This window comes from Bombus pyrosoma, linkage group LG11 (assembly GCF_014825855.1).
Source record: "Bombus pyrosoma isolate SC7728 linkage group LG11, ASM1482585v1, whole genome shotgun sequence".
Classification (NCBI taxonomy): domain Eukaryota; kingdom Metazoa; phylum Arthropoda; class Insecta; order Hymenoptera; family Apidae; genus Bombus; species Bombus pyrosoma.
Window position 1 is genome coordinate 14,398,461 of NC_057780.1, and position 27,819 is coordinate 14,426,279.

Consider the following 27,819-nt stretch of genomic DNA (forward strand, 5'->3'; position numbering starts at 1 on the left):
CCCTCTCTTTTTTTTGCCTGCTTCTTCTACCTCTCCCGACAACGGTGGTAAATCCGTCTGCGTCGTCGACCGACGACTCCGCGGTCGATCGCGAGGTGTCTCTCGCCAGCCGTGGCCGTGCTCGCACAGCTCTCGAAACGGCGGCAGCGCCCGTGACCGGGGGGATTGCTCCGCCTTACGGAGGAGCAGAACCTTGAGATCCTCCAGCGGATCTCGAGGCCCTGGACCACCGGATTTTTTTGTTCCTATCCCAGCCACACGCTCGTTGCTCCCCGCCCCACCGGAACAACGGAAACGGCCAGACACTGGCCGGGCGGTGGGGGAGGGGGGCCCATAATCGCTCCCGTTATCCCCACTTTTTACCTGATGGAGCAATAACTATAAGGAACATTTGCTTAGTTTTGCGACAGTTCCTTATGATTATTACAGTCGTTGCAGACAATTATGTTGACGTAGCGAGTGGCTGCCTCGTCCGAGTGATAGATTCCGGGCTACGCAAAGCGTCACCGGACGAAACACATACATACATACGTAATACAGGTTAATATTAAAGCCTTGAGCAACACTTAAAGTGAAAGGTACTTCAGATAATCTGTTTCATGAGATTTCAGTATGATTCGAGGTATATCGCAAACACTACGCCTGTTTATATTCTCACATATTGCAAATTGTTGGTCTTCTTGCAGTGAGTATTATTTCTGTGAAATTTACAGTGTTTCATATTATTTACATTTTTTATTTTTGCATATAAATATGATCAAAGAACTGTAGATAATGGATATGATGCATCAATATGGAATATAAAAGATATATATAATTATAGAAATGTTAGGAAAATATACCTATAGTCACTCTTTAATAAGAGTTTCAATAAATGTTAGTTATTCCGCGTTATTTATTGATATCGTAATCTAATTTTATATTATTTTAGTATTATTTATTCACGGAAATGCAAAAGTGGCAAAACATAAATACATAATAATAAAATGACATTATAAATATACAAATATCATTCAATATGTATAAATTACGTATGAAATTACAAAAATCGTTGGCCGTAAAACAAATTTCTTGGAAACTATAACTGAATGGCGATTTATACATGTATACATGTATGTATAGAAAAAAGTTGTTTATAACGTTGAGCTTAATAACATATTTCAAGATCATTGAAGTCGGTGATATCGTCTTATTCCCAATAATTACCAACTTTTTTTATAATAATTATCTATGTATTTATTTCAAAAGCAATAAATATATTTATATGTAACTACTAAAATATGTATGAAAGAAGTACCACAAGTATGAATAAATATATCATTAATATAAAAATAAATTATTATACAAAACATTTGCCTATATATTTATTGTAAAGTAAATACTTTTCGTTTCAGGTCAATAATGAAACTGTATAGCGTTTCCGATGGACCACCATCTCTTGCCTGTCGCCAAGCTTTAAAAGCTTTAAACATTCAATATGAATTAATCGACGTGGACTTTGGCAAGGGAGATCACATGACAAACGAATATGCACAAGTATGCTTATATTAATGACATACTACTACATAATATAATTAAGGCTACTTAATAAATACTTTTATTATATATAAAAAACTTCTTAAATTTGATACTTATTTTCAACATTAATGATATATCTATCTTATACTACATACATATAATCATTTTTATAGTTAAATCCACAAAAAGAAATACCTGTGTTAATCGACGGCGATCTTATAATGGGAGAAAGGTACAAATTTACTTAAAACATAAATTATTCCGCCTACTTTAGTAAATCAATAATATTAAAATAATAAGAAAATTTCTTTCTGTTTTAATACACGTGTATGCTAGTAATGCTATTCTACAATATCTTGGCGACAAATATGACACAGTAGGAAAACTATACCCGAAGGATCCAGAGAGTCGTGCAATAGTTAATCATCGATTGTGCTTTAATTTGGCCATGTATTACCGTAGTATTTCTGAATATGTGGTGAGTAAATAATAAATACAATTTAATGTACACATATAACGTTAAAAATTCTAATATGCTGTTGTCAATAAGTTTAAAAAGAATGTAAACATTTAAAAAATAAAATTTTGAAAATATTATAAATCTAATTGTACGTCATGAACTACATCTGATGTTTAAAAGAGAAAAATGCACAAATAGATCATATCTTCTTACAAATAATGTTTGCAATCTTTATAATTGTATATTAATTTTGGATACTAAAGCATTATCAATTTTGAATAATTACACGAAGCCAAATAATTTCACATATGACTACTTCCAAATACTTCACAAGACTGATTGTACTACCATTACTAATTACTGATTAGCCTAACCTAACCTAACCTAACCTAACCTAACCCCATATCTAGCACTTACAATTAGTGATATCATCTACTGCATTTTTCAACTTCAATAATGATGATTTAATTATATAAAGTAAATAGTTAAATAACCATTTTATAACGAATATATAGTTTTATTACAATGCTTTTAAATGATACATATGGTATTTAGTTTATTGTCAATGAAATAATGAATTCTACTTTCCGTGCTCATTTGCAAGCGCATAAATACATATTTATATTATACACAAGGTATAGATATTAATGCATATGAAAACATTTAAATTGTTTACATTACTTACCTCACTCAATGCATTTTTTCATATTTACTTTCCATTTGAAACTTATCTTTTGTCCATGGTTCATATGGAACAAATAGGATATATACTTAGTCATTGTGATAAAAGTTTCCTATGATAAATGCTCAAGTATTATAGTTTCATGATCCATTGTATGTAATTATTTTGCAACATGTTTGAACAAATTTTTACTTTGTATTAAAATATTGTTGTATAGATGGCTCCTATATTCTTTGATTATAAAAGAACATCTCTAAGTCTGAAGAAAATGACAATGGCACTAGATGTTTTTAATACATATTTACAACGTGAACATACAGAATACGTTGCGGGTAGTAAGTATCATGATTTTAATATGAATACTTTCTATAAACCGTACAGGTTATTATAACAGTTATAGAAACTTAACTAGATTATTAAGTTACACAAAAATTTAGTTCATTTATAAGATTTATTTTTTTTTAATGTGAAAATAACCTAAATATTCTTTAATAATACCGATATAGTTTACAAAAAGAGATAATTCTATATTTTTCACTTCATATCGCTTATATTATTAAAGTACAATGGTTTAATTATTACATTTACTTAACAGATACGCTGACCATCGCCGATTTCCCCTTAGTTACTGCAACTATGTGTCTAGAAGCGATCGAGTTCAAGTTGAATTCGTGGCCTTACATAGAAAAATGGTATAATAATTTTAAACAGAAACATCCGGAATTATGGGAAATTGCTGCAGAAGGTATGCGAGAAATTAGTTACTACGAAAAGAATCCACCTGATTTGTCTGATATGGATCATCCGATTCATCCAATTCGCAAAAGCAATAAATAGCTTAACATATAAGTTATAAGATGCAATTATTTTATAACGGTTCTACATATATGAAATGCTAACACATTTCTAAAATTAAATGTTAATATACGTATATTACTACGTTCTCTAATAAATTAAATGCTTTTACTGACATTGACATATGTGATATTTCTTTAAATATTAGTTTCAACCCAACTAAAACTATGACGTATTTACATACACATACGTAATATATACTCTAACGACAATTATATATATATATTTCTTTATATAGATACAAAGTTTAGTTCATGATTTGTATGTATATAATTGACCACATACTTCACAAGTTAAAAAGTATTCTACTTGAGCTATATGTATAATACAGTCGATTCGATATGGAAATAAACGAGTTACAATGATAACAATCCCCTAGACATTTGTACACATATATGTCTTGTACATATGTCTTGTATATATATATATGTACCAAATTTTTCAATAATCTCATTACAGAAATACATAATTCTTCTTACTAAAAAAATAACGCTTATTAATAAATAAATATATATATAGAAGAAAAGATCGATTATAAATTTGCATAGTTTGATTACGAACACTTGCACAAATAATGCATTCTTACCTACAAATAGTGAAATGTGTTGAATTTCAAATGATACCTACGTTAGTTATTTTAAATACGAAGAAGATATTTTACAAGATATATATATACTTGTAGGTACATGTATTGATATTATAACACAGAATATATATATGCATATATATATGCTCTTATCTATTACTTAAAGCATTATTATATAGGTATTTTTGTAAACATACATACTCATGAATTTACAACACGTAAAGTAGTAGTAGGGGATAAAAGTCTTTTCTGAACGAATTTATGTTTACATTCAAGTTCGAAAAAATTTAAGAGCGTTACATAAACTTCAAAAAAACATCAAAATGTATCATTACGAACAAATATCATATTATAATTATATTTGCATCTAATTATGTATTTCAGAGTGGAGGGATATGATTATACGATAATACCGTAATAAAAACAATTAGTTTAATATACAACTTCATTTGCTATAAAGGTCTGACAATTCTTCGGATTCGTGGATTTTACTTATACAAGTTGAATGTAATGAAGTGTTTTAGAAAATGGATATTAATATATTTATAATTGCGACATATGCTTGCATGTACCTAATAAATTGCAGGTGATAAATGTATTGTCACTACAAATATATTTTTGTAGTCATCTGACATTCATTGTATATTATCAATTTACATACATATGTAAATATTTATTATGTACAGCTTGTTTAATGCGTACATATTACGCTGATACTAAAAAAAACCATGCAAACTTTTGTGATTCTCTATTCCTAGTTATTAGTAGTAACGAATTTTTATATGGAAGTAAAATCCAAATATATTTATAGTACAATACAAATTCACTTATGGATAATTTAATTGAGCGAATATCCTAATCTTTTACCGTCTAAAACAAAAATCGACGATACTATTTGTTGATAAGAACACTTTGGTAAAGAACTTTGGTAATGCTCTCTTTATTTTATTTAATAAATTAAGACTAAACTGTTAAAATATTAAGTCAGATAACAAATCACGTCAAGATAACAAGATATTATATATATATACTTTACATGTGTAATAGAATAACAACTTCATATAAGACCGCAAGATAATTATAACATGCGATAATTCAAAGAAAAATTCTTCTTATCTACTTTATCTATTGCTATGATATTTGATTGTCTTTATACATAGTATACATATAAATCACATATTTGTAGAATTATAAACTTTGTCTATAGTACATTATACTAATACTGTTAATGGAAAACATTAGACAGAAAACGAAATTCGTCGTTTCTCTGATAGTAAAGCACTTTAAAAAATTAAACAGTTTCTAGCAAGGGTGAAGCGAGTACATAACATTAATAGAAACGATTTTTAACCACTTTACAGTATAATCACTAACAATACGTATAAATTGAAGTATACGTATGTATATGTATGTACTTGTATACTTTCATATATACAGATTTACTTTTCTATATTTGTAACTATTTGTAATTCGTTACTTACATAAATTTAGAAATATAAAATAACAAACCAACGATATGAGTTAAATTTAGTTACAAATATATTAAATGAATTAAATTTACTAAAAAATATAAATTCCGTATTAATCTTGTTAATTTCACATCGTTTAGAATTGATAATAATTTAAGAACTCAGTATATAAAACGTTTTATTTGAAGAAATCTAATGATAAACTTAAATAATGATTGCAAGAATTATAAATATTTCCTATCAGCGTTGTTTTATTTTTATTATATTATTTGAACGTCGATTAATAATGATACAATTGATAATAAATAAGTACTATTTAAGTTTAACTCATTAAATTTAAATTCATTTGAAAGTATAGTACAACATGAATACAATGTAATTTGAATTTTCATACTATGATATTTTTAACGCAAAAGAACAAAAGTAATTTACGGTGTTCCATCCGATCCAATTAACAAGATTGTAAGATTTAGAAGTACCACATTATTTTCTCTTTCAAATCAAACAATTTTCGCATAAATAACTTCGTTCTTTGATTATACTGCTAAAAAAAGACAAAACATACTGTATTATATGTATGTACCAAGTAGAGCATTTCAATGGGGTCACGTAAATATCTCTAATTGATTAATTATCAGTACATAAAGAAACTATTTAGAGCAAATTGAACTGCTCAAAAGGAAAAACAAAATGATAGAGAAATAATTTTTCTAAAGATCAATTTTTAAGATATTTGAAAGTTAAATTCATGTTTTCTTTAATGTAATCCCATAACCCTATTTTACATTCATATAAAGAATATAAACACAAATGTAATAGTGTTCTCATCGTTTAATCTAAAAATATTTTATTCTGAAAGTATCTAAAATTTTTTAAGAAGCTAATATAATATACCTTCTATACACATATTTTTTCATATGCTTAAATATAGGTAATACATTACAGATATTTAGACGATCCCATATACGAGTGTGTAAGCTGGTTCACGTAACCTAGCCCAGACTAACAGAAATTGTCCGCCAAGTGACTGTAGCAGTCACTTTCGCTATGCAATGTTTGTATATAAGTACTTATATATTAGCATAAGTATATTTTTCAGCGGATTCTCTGCGGCAATTGTATGTGAATCTGGACTAGCCTTTAGTATGGTCTACATCGAACACATAAGCATTTTTATATCTTATGAAAGCTATGAATCCAAACCAATACCAAATAATATACATATTTAAATAATCAATTTTCAAATATAACACTAATTGTAAGAAAATGTTTTTTAACTTCCAACTTTGCTTTCCACTCAACATTTAGAAAATCAGTTAGACACTTGACTAGGTGGTTAATGGCATAATCTTTGTTTATTTAAATACCAGAAAATTAAATAAAATATTACTTTAATTGAATACAATTTTATTGTAATCAAATCAGCTTATCGAAGTTCAATATACGACGTTAATGAAAACAGTATCCGTTTAAAATATAATACGACACAATTAAGTAATTTTATATATTTAAGGTAGTTACTAATAATAATTTAATTAATACATATTAACAGTAGTTATTTATAGTAATTTCTACATAAGACATTACTTAAAATACAAGTTAAAATTTATTCGCTCTTCGATCAACAAACCTATAATCTACTCTTAATTTTAATATTATAATTGTTATAATTATAATTCTGTTGTATATTAATAATCTTCAGTATTTTTTCGAATGGATTGTTTTTGTATAATAACGATATTGTTGTATAATAATCTTTTACGGAACTCATAATTTACTCATTTAATAGAAAATCTACTTTGTAAAGTAAAACAAGTTGTTGCCATTTTTTATAGAGAATTATTTCGATAAAATTTCTTTTCGTTTAAAATTGGATATAAAAATTCTATTCAGCCATTCAGTGTTGTCACAAACGTTTCTTATTATTATATTTCTCTAACTGAAAATAACTTGCATTATTAAGCAAAATTTCCTACTTTACGATAGATTTAATAAGATTTAATAATATTATGTAATTAATACTTTTACACATTCATTTTAAATAATTTCATTATTCTATGATAGAATAATAAATATAAAATAGGTAGCAGATTATTTGAATGCCATAAAAAGACAGGTTTATTTTTCAATAATTGAGATATTTATCGTAGCCAAAATAAAATGCTATGTAAAATGTTACAAAGATTTTTAATAAAATTGTTTATATACTCGTATGATTTTCTTCTTAGTATCATATAGAGTCACCAAAATGATAAAGGCTAACGAAATCAATAATTGAAGCATCACAAGCAAAATTATTACTTAATCTTTACACATTATTGATATTTTCATAAAGTTGATTTCTTTTCTTTCTTTCGCTTTTTCTTTTTTTTTTTTTTCTTTTTGCAATGATTTCGAAAATTCAGGAAGGAAATGGCAATTCCTGCTAAAACCACGTAGGTCAATTTTTCGCTAAATCTCAAGAATTCTACAAGGAGAAGATCTTTCAACTACCAGAAACATGGAATAATGTCATCGATCAAAGTGGTACATACATGATTGATTAATCTTATTTCTATGTTTGGAAATTGTTCTATCTGGAACACACAAAAGAGGTCTTTCGCCACGCGAGGTCTTTGTCAGAAAAGCTTATAGAACGATTGTACAGGGGGCTACTTTTGAGCTGGAATCTAGGGAGGTCATAGACAAATCGCTCTTTAGAATTTTAATTTATTTCGCACTCAATAGCCATGGATATGTTATAAATTCGGTATTTCCAAAGGATAATTTGGAAGCATATTGTAAGGATACAAGTTGCCAAGAAAACCCGGAAAACTCAATTTCCGCATAACCAGAATACTTCTCATTACTTCAGATAACTTCTCAGCTTTACCAGAGAAAAACGCGCTACGGCAATGTGAAAGGTTGGTTCGAGATGGAGACATTCCTAACGTTTGAGCAGTTCAGATACGTTTCAACTTTCGACACAGCATCCTTCAACCCTCGTACGAGACAGACATTCTTAAACATTTACATATTCAAAGTAATCATCAATCAAACACACATAGGTATACACTCGGTCAAAAAAACGTACATATACACATATACACGTGCTATATTCATTCTCACGTGTTTCTGTATTTTCTTCTGAAAGTTTCTCTAAATCTTCTGAATTTTATAAAAAAATATGAAGTAATTGTATAACTAAAAATAAATTCGAAGTCGATAAAAATATTATTGAATTCAAATACGATATAGTTTTTTATAACAAATTTTCTAAAGGTGTTCCATACTTATAAAATATAAAATATATGATTTACTATAATGCTTCAATAAGAACTTTTGTCGATTTGGATCCATTCACTTTTACACATAATTATAATCTTTACTTAATAATACGGATTAATTGATCAAAAACAAACAATCTAAATCATGTGATGAAGAATGTCGTACAGCTTGAGAAGAAAAAAGGTAATATTTACTGAATCGCTTATCTGAAAATTATTTGGTTTAGGATTTTCAATAAAAATATATGCATACTTATTTTAGAATTATTGAAAGAGAAAATTTATAATAGCTTCTTTTAACTTCTTTTATTAGTATTCTAAAAGACAAATACAATAAAAAAAAAATTGGAATGAATTTTTATTGCAACGAAGAATCCCTTCCGATATTGCTTACCGTATTTGTTATTACCGGCATTCTTTTGGGACTTTTTCGATTAAAATGTTAACGTTTTGAAAGTCCATACATTATTTCTTTGGCAAATCAATTCTACCTGTAATTGAAGCGATAGCACACCTAGTCACCGAACTCTTCCCGACGGTGAACGAAGGTGTGATTTTATGTAACCCGTGCGATAATCGATCACGTCGCGTTGCGTGCCTCCTGATACGCCGTGTCCGTGTCTTCTACTCCATCTGCAATTAAATCTTAGATTATTCGAGATGTCTGCAGGTTTTTCGGACTAGCATTTTTTGTCTGCATGCAAGTATATATTTCTTTTTTTCTTTTCAACATTAAATAGCTAAATTGTAGAAATTTTCTAACAGAAAAATATTTCACATGAAATATGATTCTAATCATAACAAGAATTCCTGTAAGTTAACATAAATTGTAGAAAATTTCTACAGAAATAGCTTTAAATGATTTCTGTTTTAAAATTTGCGGACTGTTTTTTCCATGAAAAAGAGAGAAAAAAATATACAATGAATTGAATATGTAAACGGTATCTCAAAATTTCAAACATTTCCGTAAAAGCCTACTTATTTCTCCATGTATACAGGTATCAGGTATTATAATAATAATAACTGCATGTATTCAAATAAGTTTCTTGTTAAATGTAAATCTCTCTTACGAAAGTCTAACTTACTTGTGTGTCAATTTTTCATACGTTTCAGAACTTTACTAAATATAACAGGTAATATCACATTATACAGTTAGATGACATTTTATAGTGAGTAGTCTAACAGAGAAATATTCCATGAAAAAGTAAAAGCATCCAACAATTGAAAGTAAAAAGGATATAAACATACATGATATTAAATGTATGATGTTGCAACGATATGGTAGCGATTTGAGTAACTCCAGTGAAACAAATTTCAAAAAATAACTGTGTATCTTATCCTTACATGAGAAAGTGGACCGAAAACAATTATATCGAAATCTACAATATAGTAATTTGATAAAAATTCAACGTTAGTTTCTTTAAAAATGAAATTTTATTTTGTATTTCCTATTTGTTCCTGCATATAACATCATTTTCTAGATTCTATGTAGTGATATCGATACACGATGCGTTGAAGATAATTCAGAACGTGATATTGAGTAAAAAATAGTGTACAAAATTCTTCCAGTTCCATAATTAATGAAGCATTCTATCGATTTAAACAAATTTTCTCTTTGAATCTGTTGATAAGTATATGGTTTCTGTTCTCGTTTTACTTAAAGCTATTTTAAGGAATCCATTTTAACCTTTAAAAATAATTCTTTTTATATCATTAGCCATATTACGTCTTTATATGAGTCTTAAAAATCAGAAATAAACATTATTTCACCTTTTGATATGAGTATTGTTTCTCTTACACGTAATAACGTTTTGCGAGCATAGTTCGGTTCCATGCGAACAATACATGTTTGAAAACGAACACAACAATAAATATCAATTAATTATACTGTTTCTCAATATCACCCTACTTTCATTAAACATTATTTCTCGATAAAAATTGTACAAATTTTAAAAGCTCTTTAATTTCATAAAAGTAAGATATCATTTAGAAAATCCCTACAGTAAAAACAATTGTGCTTAGCAAAGATCTTTATTTCCAAAAATAGAATGAAAATAAAAATCATATTTGGCTAATTAATAAAGGATAAAGATACATTTGAATTATGAAAACATGATGAAATCGCAAAGAATTAACAACGTTTTTAGATAATATTCATTATCGAATGTATTGCATTTGATTTTGGAAGATATCTCTATCTGGCATTTTCTATTAAGGATTACCCTATGAGTTAACTGGTAAAGTTTTAATATTCTTTCCTGGTATAACTTGTATATAATGGATTAAATATAATACATGCAATCTAAACTTGTGTGAAATCATATTTTTTTGGCTTTAATTTAAAGTTCAATGTGATCGACATAGCAAAATTTTAGAAGAAATATATATATACAGTTATATCTCGATACATTTTATGGAAAAGTCCGCAAATCTTAATAATATGATACATTATACTAAATCAAAGACAGAAAATTTTTACGCGTAACGTCAAGCAGCATGACATTAGTCACGATGCTTCATTCCATAAAATGATTTACATACATATAAATGAATAATACATTAAGGAATAGGGTCAAAAAGAGGCTATATAACAAAGTTATCTATTAACTACGGGAAAAAGTTTCCAGTCATTCGTAAATGCCAGGCATATTGCGTATATTAAGTAAGAATTTTTATAAAAACACAACCTACCAGAAACTAGCATTTCAAAATTAACGATATGTACTACCTATATGTATAAGGCATGTATAATAGATACATATAAGGCTACGTATATCATTATTAGATAAAATTCTAGGAAGTCATTTTGATTATTAATTGTTTGAATTTATATTACACAAAATAATTTTTATCTAACTCGACAACATTAAAGTACTTACAGCTTTTCATTGCATGATAAACTCGTTTTAATATAAATTATACCTATAAACGAAATAAGTTTCGATACATAAATTACGATATTTTTTATTTTTTCAATAAAATTCCTAGTTTTCGGACAAACACGAGAGAAGTATCAAAGCCAACTGAAAGACAAATGCATAAAAGCCAAAATATCATAACTTATAAAACATGTTACATTTTGAATAATATGTCAAACTACATACTAACAAATAAATATTAATTTGATAAATGAAACCACCGACAAAACTGTGTACGATATTCAAGATTTCTCCCATGCAGATCTCGATACCGTGACAGGTGAAACGTGGATGGTTTTCTGAGAACAAAAAATGTATAGAGTTTGTCTGATAATAAGTTTGGAATTTGCGCAGGTTTTATCGTAAAGTTAAAAGTATTTTTAACTTATTTCATGAAATTTAATTTAGTATTCAGAGCACAAAATTAAGGTATATAATGCATCAATGTATCTACACACATATGTATATTGACATACATAAATTAACAATGAATGAATAAACATTTTCTTAATTTGAATAACAAGGTTGCAGCAATAAAAAATTTGGCTACTATTTGATATACTAACATAGAATGATTTCAATGATTTTCTTAATATTTTATCGGGGGCATGATTCCTCAACAACAACATTTTCCTGGTGTACACATAATACATATACAAGTACATATACAATCTCAATACATATAATCATAACTATGTAGTTCTCGAGGTATTCGCAAAAAGTTGCCGATACTATTACATTGAATTCTGCCTATAATTATGCGTCCATAACAATGTAAGCATTACTATTAGTTGCCGGCTACCTTACGACGGTTTATTTACAATTTACGGGCATGTGATTATATTATATATCCACGTACTGCGATGTGCTTATATGTATGTGTATCTAACGTTTGAATTTTTAAACACAAAGAGATGAGAAAAAAATACAGCTTCTTTATAGGTGATAAAATGCCTGATTACGAGGCGTGCAACTTGATGGAGTGCTGAGCTCACCGTTGCTTGAGCAGCGATCGTCATTTTTTCGATTACTACATTGGGCTGCCGTCGATAGTTCGGCAATCGTCGCTAAACACCCTGTATATAATATTGTATAATATAGTTATATAAATATAAGACAGATAAGAGTTGGTTGACAGTACTGAGACGTATGCTCCCATGGACGCACAATTATAGGCAGGATTCATTCAAGTAGTGCTATCGATAGTTTTTTACAAATATCTGAGAAACTAGGACCGTCCACCATTTATATGTAAGGAAAAAATTGTTCAGAATCATGCCCCGACAATACAGTCGTTACCCACCCAATACAAAAAAAAAATATACAAAAATATTGAAAAATAATTGAAATCATTTTATATTGATATATCAATTAAGCCCTGAAAACTGATTGCATAGCTAAAAATTAATTATATTTAAATATGTATACCATGTACTGTAATATTATTATATTATTATAATACAACGAGCAGATTGCAAGTAATTTGAAGTTGTCAAGTTAAATGATTTATACGTTATACTTCATATTAAAAGAATATTACAAAGGATATAACCCAACAAACACGAAGATGGTACCCCGCTGGAGGTAGCCACCCACATGATAATCAAACAGCTAAAAAATTCTATCAAATATCCAAATTAGACAAATTGTGAATGTAAATTATTAAATAAAAAAAAAATATTAAAAGAATATGATATATTTAACATACAAGATGAAACATATTAACATAATTACACAAAATGTCCCTGATTTTTATTAATATAAACAAATTTTTAAACAAGAAAAGATAGGATTTGCGGGGGACGAATATTATGATTGTCAAATTATTCTTGTCGAGATTAAACTTTTTTTTTTAGATTCAAAATCTCTTATTATTCTTTTATGTAGAATTATTTACTTTTCTATTATTTAAGATATTCAATTCACCTTGTTATAGCAATATGACCCTGAAACGATTTTAGCATCAAAGTTTAAACCACATTAGTCATCTTTTATTCTTGATTGTATTTACAATCACACCCATGGATCGGTGGAGATTTGGAGGTTTGCTTGTATCGTATTCTACTCGTTATGAGAACTAAACTTGTCTAAGAAACCATAAATCGTAACTTAATCCGCCTCTTTGAAAGATGATGGTAAGGTACCATTGACATTATTTACAATATGTCTATATTTCGCAGCTAGATAGAAAGTGAATAGCGTAATATTGATGAGAAAACAGGAAATTATTCTTTAGTACGTGAAATGGTCTATCCTAAATACAAACACATAATATTGGTGTTTCCAATATGTCCTCTACGTGTTCTTCGTGAATCGTGTCTTCTTCAACGCTATTCGATTCTTGTTCGAAAAGTCTTTTCATACAGTGACTATTTTTGTAATATGTATTTGAAATTATGAAGTTAGTTACTTCATTCTATTTAGGATGGACTATGTCGCATGCTAAGAGATAATTACCAGTTTCCTTATTAATATATCACGTTATTTACTTTCTACCTGACTGCGAATTGTAAACATATTGTAAATGTCAATATATGAATCAACAAAACCTTAATATTATTTTTTAAGTAAACTGTTGCGACTCATGGTTTCTTTGACAAGTTTGATTACCGTGACGAGTAAAATACTACGGCACAAGCAAAGCAAAAATTTGATTTCAATTTCAATCTCGCAGTAATTCTTTCTAACAAATCTCAGCCGATCCGAAGGTGCATGTAAAATTGCGTTATGGTGGTCGTAACACCTGGTTTTTGATTACCCTATAGACACGTAAGTTTGATTAATTAAACCTTTTCATCCAGTAAAGTATGTAGTGCAAAAATCCTCTTGTCACGTACATTTTTATCTAATTTGTTTTTTCAGTGAAAACAATGTTTATTAAAATACAATACTTCGTTAATCTATTCCTTTTTTCAAGTCTTCTAAATTTGGATGTATTTAGTAATTATCAGTTCTTAAACGAGGCTGCACTTTTAGATGGAAGCGTATCATATTTTATGTCTTCAAAATATAAATGCATTTCCTTGTTGTTGTTCTATTTTGCTTGTTCTACAATCAAAACTTGAGCTTTTTACATAAATGTGCGAAATTTATAGAATTTTGACTTGCTACATCGAAAGTTAATATTTTTTTCTGTTTTCTCTGCCTAAGCGACCTATGTGTTAAGATAATATAACCTAATTGGAGGTTATATTGTTCAGATTATTGAATTTACATCTACGTTAGTTATAAATTTATATGACTGAAAATATATGATTCTATGTAAATGATCGATGATTTGAATACAAAAATAATTTGCCAAGCATAATATCAAACCTCATAACTTTTTCTTCAATCACTTTTTCATAACATTAACACGATAATTTTAGTAAGAAAAAGCTGATCTCACCAAGCATAATGTGATATCGTCAACATCATCTACTATCTCATTTTAAAAATTTGTCTTTATGGAAATTCATGGTCAACAACATATTTTACGTTAAAAATGGCCGAGAAAAATTTTTCCAGAACGTATATTTACAATTTCCTATAACCTGAAAATAAGAGTGGTAAGCATAAATTAATATGTGTTATTTCCATTGTTCTCAGAATAATGATTCTTTTATGAGATAATAAAAAATATGTGTGTGGGTAACTTTCTGTTAAATTAGTATTAATTGGGTATTGAGCAGACCGTACAGGATGAAAAATTGATACGCTTCTTACTTCAGGCATTCTATAATTTATAATTATTTGTATGTACTGTGACGTATAAAGTTTGATGTCTATTAATTACACTAATTATAGAAAGTTATATAATTACTGCTTGTTCCTATTTAACACAATTTTTAAGAAATAATATTAATAATTATGTGCTGTGACTTTCTTGTAGAATATTGCAAATTATTTTTAATTGCAATATGTAATTTCAGCTTATTTTTTACAACGGTGGTACGTAAAAAGATAAAAAAAAATGAAAAAAGAAAGGTCAATCAATGAAATCGACTTTGAAAACAAGTTTAGCAACTTTTTTGAGTAGATATATCGTATGCACGTAAGCGCAGAACCTCGAGTCGCGGCTTTGATATTCAGCCATACCTTGAAATTAGTTCTGAAGGCCAGGAGGATGGGAACGTTGATGACTATTCGTCGTGATCGAGGTTGTGATCGAGGTTGAGGTCGAGGTCGAAGTCGAGATAGTCGTTGTGATGGAAGTTGAAATCGGAGTCAAGGTTGAGGTCGTGATGGAAATAGGGACTCGGCGACGTTGGGATTCGGAAGCCGTGTTGTTCTGCTGGGATGAGTTAATATGCCGATGTGTCAGATTCGCGGTCGTTGTCATCGGTGGTTCGCTGCTTGACTGGTTGTTGTTAACTTGACTGCTGTTACTGCTGTTCATTGGTAGTAACATTTGACCATCGCCATGAGTCGACGGCACACCGTAGCTTCGCAGCCGATACTGTCGTTGTTGCATTGAAGGACAGCGGCTTCTAGCAAAAGTACTCCTGCGTTGCTGCCCACCCGTGGTACTGCGTATATTAATCCCAGGCTATCATCAGTATTTTCATTATTTCCTACAAGGACCTGTACACGGCTTCTTTCGACAGCACTTGGCCTTTGTCTTGGTATTTCTCTGATGTAGCGGCATTTTCTTATTTTCTATTCAACTCGTACGTATCATTAAATCAAACTATACGCGTTTGTTAAGCTACCTAACTCTTTGCTTTTTTTCATGATTTACCACTGTACGGGTTGAAATTAATTGTCGTCGCAGAAATTCGAACTTTTCTCTAATACTCACTTTATATTAATATTTATTCTTTTCTATATTTCTCTCATACTTCTGAACCACAATCACATGCTAATTATACGTAAAATACTGTATGCTTTATTTATTTCTAATGTTACTCAATGTATTTTCGCTAATTACATTACAATTACGTAATTATAAATATATATAAACATTTGTATGAATTGTTGACACATTCATTAATGGCAAAAAGATACTGTACGTATAATATAGGACAAATGATCGCAACATTGATAGATTTTCAGTGCAATTTATATCCTTAGAATTTCTGCGTCGATTAAAATAAAATCATTGTCATGATAAAATATTGATTGGCGTACAATGAACATTAAAATTGTATAGTGTCGGAAAATATTGCAGAATAGTATCAATTTACAGCGCACTTACGATACACAATTTTGTTTTGGTTATACCCGAAACAAAAATTGAACTTGCAATTGATCTATTTACATCACCTTTTATTATCAAAGGACACGTTTAATAAAATATGATACATTAGGATTAGTGTGAACATTAAGATTTACTATATATACAGAAGCAAGTATGCACGGCATGCTTTTTAGTTAAAAGAAGCAAATGCCTTAAAAAATAATTGGTTTTACACATATACTCACACACGCACACACATAAAGATTAAAACTGTCACGGCATGCAACAAGGCATGCATTTTTTCATATTTTTTATTTGTCACTTAGAAAAGAAAATTCATCTGAAAACGCTAAAAATTGTACTCTAAATTTAAAATATCCAGAAATCCAAAGGGTGTAAATAATAATTGTTCAATATCTTTAGTCAAATAGTTGTAACGTTTTTATTTCAGTTAAATGATTATAACTTTTCCACCAGTTAGACACGAGGTCGAAACTTCCGAAAATGTCCATGCTCCGATACGATTGAAATTTTGAAAATAGATCCTTCGTAAGTAAAAAGAATATTTAAAAGGAGGACTTTTAGCGTCTCATAAGTTGAAACACTTTTCCATTTTTCCTAAACATAACTGAAACTTTCTCATATTTCGACATAAATTATTTTTTCTTATGGTCTGCACACCATTTTTCACATAGAATTAATTGTATGTTTCTTTAGCCACTCCACTGTTATTCAATGATTACTCAATTTCTTGGCAAAAGAAAATAAATTAATGCGATGCAACATTTTAGAGATATTTGCGAAATACATCTGTACTCATTATCAATACTCGTTACCGACAAATTAACCCTGAATTACGAATTAAAGTAACCACAAGCAATGTAACCAACGTGCAATGTAAACATCATCCATCGTGCATACATACATATATTGGCCGATATATAGAAGAAAAATAAAAAAAAGGTTACAAGGGTGTCTTACCTTCGAGTTGCCAAACATTCTTCTCCTAAACATTGTTTTTACCTAAATGGAACCTACATATTTCAAAAGTTTTGGTCTAAATCGGAGCACGAATGTTTTCGGAAGAGATAAATATTTATACATTATAATTGAATGAAATACCTATTTTAGCAATAAATCTGGTATTATTAATTTATTATTTTACTTATGGTCGATAGTGTGCAACAATTATGATTTATGTTATTAAATTGTGAACTTGTGACATTGAGATAAAATAAACAGATGAATTTTCGACGTAAGTAACATAAAACGAAGGCGATGTATTTTCTTACCTCGAACTGTGACTCATGAGGACTATATTTCTGTAACAGCATATAATGGATCCTGATTGTTTGGAAGCGAGTGATGAAGTGTTGACGTCAATTCACACACAACACAACAAGCAGCTCAAGCAATTTTGTTGTATTTCTTATGTGATTAAATGTTTTCATTCATATTGAAAATAACATCAATAATAAACTGTGACTGTATAAATATCTCACAATCAGTCAACTTTACAGATTAAAAGTTGAAATAAAATAAGAAAAGAAATGTCGAAATATATATTGTTATAATATAATATCAATGAAAATTAAAGAATTACGTTAAAATAGGTTTCTTCAAAGGTTTCACCGACATGATTCACCAACACCAACCTTAATCGACAATAGCTTTGTCCGACAATAATTTGGTTGATAATAATGTTTAACCGACAACGTTAAGTAATATAAGTCCTTACATTAATTTGTAAGTGTCTTTGGATTAGATTATAAGGGTCTTAATGTTTTGGCATGGCATCTCGTAGCCGATAGCGAGTGGCCGATAGAAGCCGTTTGGGTTGGATTTTGGCTCCTCCGCCTTTCTCAACCAGACTTGGAATCGGCAAGCTTCTAGTTTCCCTGTGGAAACCAAGCTGGCCGTCTTCCAAGATGTCTTACCCTCATTCAGACATATCCAGTCTTCTGAGCTAATTAGCTACTCTGTTATTTCCTTCTGTCACCTCGCACATCCCCATGTATGGGTATGAGCAGTAACGCCTTCAGCAACCCGTATCCCTATTTCTTTAAACCACCTCATGTAATCCACCACTTTCTTCCAATATTTGCTGAACTGATCGACCCTTGTAATCGGTGAAAAATAGCTAATTGCTATAATCACCCCTTTTATGTTCCCTACTATTACAGCCTCCTCTTCCTTTCCATTTTATCCACCTTTATGCTTCCATCATTAACCATAGTTACTGCTTTGCCGTTTACACTAACCACCCACCTTCCCTTCTGTTTTGCTGGTGCTTCAGCAACCACCACCAATCCTGCCTCTCCCTCCATCTACGTTTGTAAAAGCAGGTCTTGCGGTGCTCTTGGATTATTACGTGAAAAAGTTTATCTATATAAATGCAGGAGCATATCTTTTCTACCTTTCTTCCTCTCACCCTCCATTTCTACCATCGCTATGCCCGGTGTCGTCCTCCATCTCCATTAAGTTCATCACAACCTAACCGAACCCAAACCTAACTAATTAAAAATCTGTATCTTTAAAAAATAAAAAAAAATAAACATTTTATGTTTATGTTACATGTTTAAAAAATAAACGTGTACAAGTAAAAGAATATCTATATTTTATATTTCTATATAAATATTATACCATTTCGTTTCAATTCATTTTATTAAAGATTTGTTTTCATCCTTCTTGCTTTTTTCAAATGTCCTTATTTACCTACCTTTAACTTATTTATCGTCATACATTATTGATAGTGTATAATTGATAGAAAGCATACATTGATCAAGACTGGTGTTGGTGAATTTGTATCAGTGGAAACCATATTGATGAAATCTGCGTCGGCACTTTTAACATAATCCAAAATTAAAGTTTCTTTTGTAATAATTAAATTCTTTAAAAATATATAAAGATTCTGAAATTTATACACATATTTTAAATACACCCAACAGCAAATTTTTCATATTCTTATGTTGTCACAAATTTTTTAGTGCAATTCAAAAGCTCGAATGTAGAATCAATATTTCTCGTGAATTTCCTTAGTAAGAAATATGTTTATACGTAGAACAAGTAAACAAAAAGTAATCGTAAAAAATATACTTGGAGTTACATTATTTTCTCATCATGGCTATTTCTCATAATTGAGAAATTAAAATATAAATGAAGCAGAAAGCAAAAAATAAGATATTAAAGATATTTTAACATGTAATAAACTGAGAGAACGAAAAAGAAATGAGAAAATGCGAAATAAAATATGAATAATACAGGAATAGTTGGAAAGAAACAATTTCTAATTAATTACACACTTTCTCCTTTTTAATACTACGAACACATATACTCGTATATGTACAGAGTGATTTATAAATGCATGTCAATATTTCAAGGAGGTAATGTAGAAACACAGGAAAATAAGTAAAAAACGTCCCATGGACATATGTCTTACGTTCTTAGTTTTCGAGTTACGAATAATTAAAGAGTGTTAACGACGCCTTTGCAAACCGATGGATAGGGTAAGATAGCTACCATGATCTAAATCCACTTAGATTTTTGTTTTTGGGGCCATTTAAAATCTATTGTATATTCAACGCAAGTGAACAATGTACAAGATCGACAAGAAAAAATACAAAATATACTACGAAACTCCTCATTAACCGTTTGAGTCCCAGGAGTCTTTGAAAAAACAGGGTCGAAAGATCCCGAACAGCGCGATAGCGCTTATCTTAATCGATTGCGAAGAGAAACTAGCGGCGCAATGCTGCTCGTCATATTTGTTATTTTTATGAAATATATCTATATTATTATATATGCGTACTATTAGTTTATAAATATTTCAAATTTTATTCAATAAAAATTATTGAGAAGATAACAATGAAATACAAAATACCGTCAGTCGTCCATAGCGTTCAAATGTACTGGGACCTTTCGACACAAAAGCTAAACAGTGCGATCGTGCTGCTTGGGACTCAAACGGTTAAAAGATATGCAACAGCATGTGTTGAGGTAAGAGGTGGGCACTTCGAACATTTTCTTTAAACATCCATACTTCGAAACCTAAAGTATTTAGGGCATATGTTCATAAGATATTTTGTATTTAATTTCATGTGTAGATTTACTCCTTGGAGTATTGACAAACATTTATGAATCAGCCTCTATATATATTTATAACAGATATGAAAATGATTAATCCTTCTTTTTTTCATTTAACAGGATATTCAACTTTAACAAATGTAAAATGCTTGTTCATGTTTTTTTAATAAATTTTATCAAAAATACGTTAAGGCAATATTGTCCACAAAGCACTTTCCTTAACTGTTCGTATAAAATTTTATACAAAATTGAATCGAACTTTTTCATCATTCCTATGCAGACAATTAAGATATGCCTATAAATACAATAGATGCTTTTCACATATGGTTACGGTGATACATTGTGGAATATTGGCATATTGTGAAATAAATTTAATATCCTTTTTGGTAAGTGGCTTTTTGCATTCTATACTTTTCATTAGAAAAAGACAAAGACAATAAAAATATAATACTGCATATATAGACCAGTACGTATAAGTATACTGAAAAACTAATTTGGACAAATCCTAAAAAATCAAGTTATATAAGTTTTGAATTGGTAATTCAAATATATAACATACTGTATACTATTCTTCCAAAAAAATTAAAAACTCCATTGACGAAAATCCTCATAAGTAAAAATAGGGATTAATTGTAAGAAAAGAAATAATAAAATACAGTTGTATAGATCTGTAAAAAAAATATACATGAACAATGTACATATATAGAAAGATTCCATCTTATTTTTAGTTTTTCAGAATATACTATTTAATGGCATATAGTATTTGATGGCATCAACACATATGTATATTTATACAAAATTTCACAAGTGCAAGTTAGTTCATTGATTCATCAATTTGAAGATAAAGTAGCGATCGTGATATGCCAATAATAGTTATTGGTTCGATGTACTTTTGTTTATATAATGTTACTTCTCAAGAAAAAGATACAGACTTTGTTATGTTTCTGATGGATATACACTGAAAATTGGTTAAAGACAAGTGAAAAGATATCGAAAATGGTATAATCTTGATTAACAGCTAATAATCTAATCAACAGCTTTTTTTCGAACAATAAGTAAACGTGTAAGAAAATATGAAGATTAATCTTGTTTAATGAAGAAAGATTGTTCATAATACAGAATAAATATTTATATATTTTTATGGATTTTTAAATTTGTAATCAACGTGAGTACACAGAGATGGTGCTATTGTTTATATAAAAGTAGATTAGTTATTTAAATTAACGATAATACTGAATAATATAGTATTAGAGAGGAAATAGTATAAAATATAATTGTGTATGTTACAGACACGAATACTTTACAAATTCGAATAAAGAGGTTATATTCTGGAACAAAGGGATTCCAATATACATATATAGGTACCTATTATCTATGTATGAGTTGATGATATTCAACAAATAATATAATATAATATAATAGTACTGTGATAATTTAGTCTAATTTGGTTCACAATTTTCTTAATGTGAAAGTTAATATAATAAAATCAATAATAACTGAAGAAAAGATCAAAATTTGATAGCATGAATGATATTGACACTAATTGTAACTCAGGTTCTGATGGATAGCCACTCTCTACTTATTAAATGCTGCAAATTCATTATGTCCAGGATTCGTTGAATTATTTTCAATAAATCCCTATCTTCAGGGATTTTTCCTGAGACATGGAAATTATTTAAATGTATTATTTAAATCTATACCTAAAAATGATAATCCTACCTGTGTTAAAAATTTTACACTTATTAGCATTCAAAATCATATCAAAAATCTTGGAAAGATTGGCCACTCATAAGTTATATTTTTTTTATAGAAATATAATTGTCAATCAACAATATGAACACTAACAAACGTTCGATTAAAACTAATTTGGTGGTGTACTATCAGTAGCTGGCTGATCATGTAGATAAAGGCACATAGGTCAATCCGATTTATACCGATTTTCGTAAAGCTTTCAATACCGCTAACAGCTCAATTCTCATGACTAAATTACAATTACTTAATTAGATACAATTACTTGGACATCTTTAGGAATCTACTCTCGCGATTTAGGAGCTTTATTAAGACTAGGATTCAAATAGTTAAATTTAATAACTCCTTTTTCTAGAATTATCAAGATTAACTCTGGTATTTTCCAGGGTTCCCATCTAGCCCCATTTCTATTTAATTTATTTATAAGTGATATATCTGAAGTCCATAACTTCGTAAATACCTTCTTTATGCTGATGAATTAGAGATCTTCCATAGCACCGCTAATCCATCTTACATCTACTCTATTAATTCAACAAGACCTACATATATGTATAGGCTCAAGGACTGGTGTACAGCTAATAAATTATCCCACAATATAAATAAATGTTATATCATAAAAGTTACAAAAAATGCAACATTGTTTTTTATTATTTTCTAAATGATCTAATTTTAAGCTCTCTTTACCCAATAAGAGATCTAGGTATTATTCTTTCCAAAAATTTAATTTTTCCTGAATACTACAAGTATGTTATTTCCCGCAGCTATATGTAACCTATAACCTATGTATAACCTATACGAGTGTTCGGCTAGAGGTGTAAACAAATTTAAGGAGTGATTCTTGAAGCTAAAATAAGATGAAAATCATGAATAAAAAAAATTGCTTTTTCAGTTTTGTTTTTAGTTATTGACAATTAAAAATTAGCCGAAATATCCCTGTATGCGAGAAAACCTCCTTACACGACCGAAAATAGGTCAGTCTAAACACCGGTGTGTACAGGAATCCTCAATTTGTGCGATATATGGATAGCAGCTTATTTCGTACAAGTTATAGAGAAGATTATGACACAAATGTCAGAAGAATGTCATCGCGAAGAAGTAAAGCATCTTGCGCGATGTTTCCTAAGAAAAATCGTAGATTAGACATTGTCTAATACCTGTCTACTCATTAAAATTCATAACATCATTTTGAAAATCGCCTTATGAAATTTTTAAGTAAAAAGGATTAATGTTTCCTTTAAACCATTGCTTCCATAAGTAATTAATAAATAATGGCACATATAAACAATTTTTGTAATTTTTTTACATCTGTAGCCGAACACATTGTATATATCTATAGAACCGCTAAATTTTTCTATAATACAAGCATCAAATATATGTATGTATATATATGTATTTAAATACGTAATTTGGTCGAAATAAGATAATTTTCCATATTAATGATGATCAAACTTAAATTTCAGAATTCAAAATCATTTCATGGGTCCTAGTATAGCAAATCGTTGAATTTATTTTGGCGTCAGGTACAACTCTGTGAAGTCCAAAATATATGGTGTCATTTAAAAAAGCCAAGATGATCTTGACTTTTCATCGGGAAAATTTTTTTGGAGCGGATCGAAAACTGACTAACTTTTGTACAAAACATTTCATTGGCAAATTATCAGAAATGTCTAAAAAATGGTAGTTAATCTTAGAAGATATACCCAGTACATATATTTCCAAATTTTAACATAAAAAATACAACATCGCATTTAAAAATATAAAAGTAAATCAACTTTAAAATTGTTTAAGCATCTCCTCTATAAGACAAGTAAATACGTCCGCCTTTCTTATTAGCACACACATACAACTTTTACATATGCCAATTTTTCACAAGTCATATAATGTAGATGTTATTTGTTTTTGACATATCAAACTCAATAGTCTAATGTATATTTCATAATGACAAAAGAAGATAGATTTGTACGAAAATATAGCTGCTAAAATGTGACCTGGTACATGTTATTGACTTTTATTGATTAAATGTTTAGTTACTGTATTAAATAAGCTTACGAATATTACTCATCTCGTTAAGGAAATAGTCTATACTTTCAAGTGTTTTTGGCAATAGAATTGAAAAGTTATCGACATACTATTAATAAAACAGTCTGCAACTAGTTAATAGATGACTGTTTTCTGGAAGATCATATATCGTTGTATGTATATCTTAATTTTATTAAATTACTGTATTAATGGCTATTCATTACTTATTATTGTTCACATTAAAAATAGAATCTATTCTTAATAAATTCTTAATTGAATTGAAAACAAATGAAACGACCCTCTAAATAATTTTTGATAGGATTAATATGGTAACATGTTGTAAATACTAACTACAATACTATATAATTTTCATAATTCGTATTTACATATTTAAAGACTGCGTGAACAAGACAGCATATTTTACTTAATTGCATGAATGACTTTGAGACTTGTTACATGTAAGTATATTATCTTACATAAATAACGACTAATACAATATATTTAATGTTTGATGTATTCATGATTTATTTCTTAAATATAAAAAAATATTCATTTAATTATACTTTAAACCTGTTGCATATTTCCGGCATCCTGTAAAATAATATGAGTACTATTTTTTATTTTTATCAATTCATGAAACACAAAAGTTTGTACCTCTAAATGGCAAAGAAAATATTCTACAGTTTGCTTAGATCTGTATCTACACAGCAAAAATATAAAACCATTGAACGGACTATCAAATGTTCAATTGATATTTTGATTAAGCGACATAACCATTTCGATTAATCGAATCAATTTTTCGAATTTTCTTACGCATATGTACGCAAGTATAGTATTGCGATATATTTTTAAGAAAAGAATAAGAAGTCATCTTCATTAAGGATGTAACGTAATAGAAAATTTCGATGTAGGAAATATATTATTTATAAATATTTCTAAATATTTTTAAATTATTGGTAGAGTTAATGTGATGCGAAGAAGCACTACACGTGATAATTTTATGCACAATATTCATGTTATGTACAAATATATATTTACATACATAATTAAAAAATAGATTGCCTCTGAATTTTTGTCATAAAAGCTGTTCCCAGAAAGAAACATGTGAACTTTAATATGCTTTAAAAAGATTCAAATACAGAAGTGAATAAGAGAAAGATAGATATTTATATAGGCCATTTTTATATATCAAGCATATCCTACATCAGTGAGACTACACGCTGCCTCTATGATGGTGCAAAACAAGATAAATGACATTTTAATATCCTTGCAAAAGTGGAAAGAAGAAATATATAAATACGTGTATGTATGTATACATATTATACATACACATACACGTGCGCACACGTGGATGTAAGAAGGTAGCAAACATAGGACGCTTAGAATATCTACAAAAACTAAAGACTAAGAAAAAAATTCACTTAGAAGTAATAAACATACCATAAAATTACGTTTAAAAAATATATTTAAAGTGCATACCGAAGCAGCCTGGTTATATAATCTGGCCAATTATCTGGAAACATCACGAGAAAGAAGCCAACCGCTATAAAAATCATTCCTGCCAATTTCATCCCCATGAAATGGGCTCCGTATAAAAGAACATCCAATGCTGTAACACCATAATATTACATAATTATTGAGTAATTATAGATATTAGCTCAATTAATGTCTCATTTTTACCGTACCAGCAGATACAGGTACAGCGGTGATCAATCCTAGCGTAATGAACAGGTCGTAGGTCAGAGCAATACTGAAGTTACCAAGCATGTTTGCAACTATCGAATAAAAACAAAATGTAACCTTAATATCTATCTCAAACTCTTATTTCTGATATATCCAGAATACCTCAATGTTAGGAAATATACCAATTCTTCGAATTATTATGTAAAAAGGTATGAATAATAATTTTTGAATAAACGATCGCGAAATAAGATTACTTGTGACCACTTAATCAGGATAGAACATGAGCTTTTTTTAAGTTTTGCGAAACTGTAGAGACAATCATACCACATCAATTATGAGTGAAACGAAGAATTAATATTTACAATAATTTCTCTATGAAACAAGTTCAGTATCTCACAGCGCATTTGCAAATCGTATTTCTTATAAATAAGGCTATATATCGTGATCAACATGAGTTTAAGTACCGAGAATGCACGTTTTTTAGAGATATTCATCTATAATATTCATATATGAAGGACTGAAAATAACTGTTTAGACAGAGACTTTTAAATATGTATGAATCGTTATAAACTTTTCATGTACTTTGGTTCTAAAACGTATAAAAAATATATCATTAGAATCTTATTTTTCCAACATTTCATTTTCGAACATTTACAACTTTGGAATCGACATTTTCAAAGTTACTGTGAAACATTTCTTATAATAATCGCAAATCAGTAAATGATAAATTTCTTAAACATATTTTTAACAATAATTAAATTGGAGCATTCAGAAGGGAAAAGAGCAAGAAAGAGAAAGAAGGGACTAGAAGAGGTGATAAATGGAGGGACACAGATGGAAGCAAGAGAAGAGCAAGAAAGGTTGACAGTAGACTAAATTATAGAAGAAAGAAGGAAGAGAAAAACAGAAGAGAGGGGGGAAAGGATAAGGGAATCCAAATATAACAGACATTACAGAAAAATAACCAAAGATGAGATACCAAAGTACTTGGAAGGAAGGATGAAGTGGAAGGACAGGAAAATTCTAGCCAGATTCAGACGTGGCAACGAGACCAAAGCGAGGGAATACTGGAAAGAAGAGGGAGAAAAAAGATGAAGACTATGTAAAAGGAAAGAAGAAGACCTGAGACATGTAATAGAAGAATGTGAAATAACGGGAGGACCAAAAGACATGGAAAGAACACTGAATGAAGCTGGAGAAGGACTAATGGAATTAAAGGTAATAATAGAGAAGAGAAGGGCAAGGGAAATACAAGACGGGGAGGAAAGACAAGAAGGTAGCACAGCAAGGAGGCAAAAGACCAAAAGTGGCAATAATGTGTAGTCATAAATTGCGATAGTTTTTAGTCATTAGTTTTAGCTGTGAGACATAAG

General features: G+C 29.2%; 2 protein-coding genes across 11 annotated transcripts in view; one reads left to right on the top strand and one right to left on the bottom strand.

Annotated features, from left to right (window-relative positions):
- Positions 1-421: 421 nt before the first annotated feature.
- On the top strand, positions 422-3,636 carry LOC122573118 (glutathione S-transferase 1-like). 4 transcript variants are annotated; one of them, XM_043739092.1, is made up of 7 exons: positions 422-540; positions 612-685; positions 1,395-1,536; positions 1,692-1,750; positions 1,855-1,996; positions 2,878-2,995; positions 3,256-3,636. In XM_043739092.1, the coding sequence occupies exons 3-7, from the start codon at positions 1,402-1,404 to the stop codon at positions 3,495-3,497; spliced, it is 696 nt and encodes a 231-aa protein (XP_043595027.1). In that variant the 5' UTR covers positions 422-540; positions 612-685; positions 1,395-1,401; the 3' UTR covers positions 3,498-3,636. The 4 variants fall into 4 exon arrangements, with proteins under 4 accessions (XP_043595027.1, XP_043595023.1, XP_043595028.1 ...); XM_043739088.1 differs by having other exon boundaries at positions 424-685; XM_043739093.1 differs by lacking the exon at positions 612-685 and having other exon boundaries at positions 428-578.
- Positions 3,637-4,945: 1,309 nt separating this feature from the next.
- Positions 4,946-27,819, bottom strand: part of LOC122573117 (putative thiamine transporter SLC35F3) — a 60,124-nt gene continuing 37,250 nt past the window's right edge. Inside the window, exons 8-12 of one of the 7 annotated variants that reach the window (XM_043739082.1) lie at positions 26,449-26,538; positions 26,243-26,372; positions 18,205-18,234; positions 11,976-12,053; positions 4,946-9,469 (exon numbers count right to left, since the gene is read on the bottom strand). In XM_043739082.1, the coding sequence (XP_043595017.1) occupies positions 9,355-9,469; positions 11,976-12,053; positions 18,205-18,234; positions 26,243-26,372; positions 26,449-26,538 (443 nt within the window). In that variant the 3' untranslated portion in view covers positions 4,946-9,354. Of the gene's footprint in view, positions 9,470-11,975; positions 12,054-15,831; positions 16,263-18,204; positions 18,235-25,333; positions 25,355-25,413; positions 26,168-26,242; positions 26,373-26,448; positions 26,539-27,819 lie in introns of those variants that run through there. The other 6 variants (XM_043739083.1, XM_043739084.1, XM_043739085.1 and 3 more) reach the window with 6 other exon arrangements.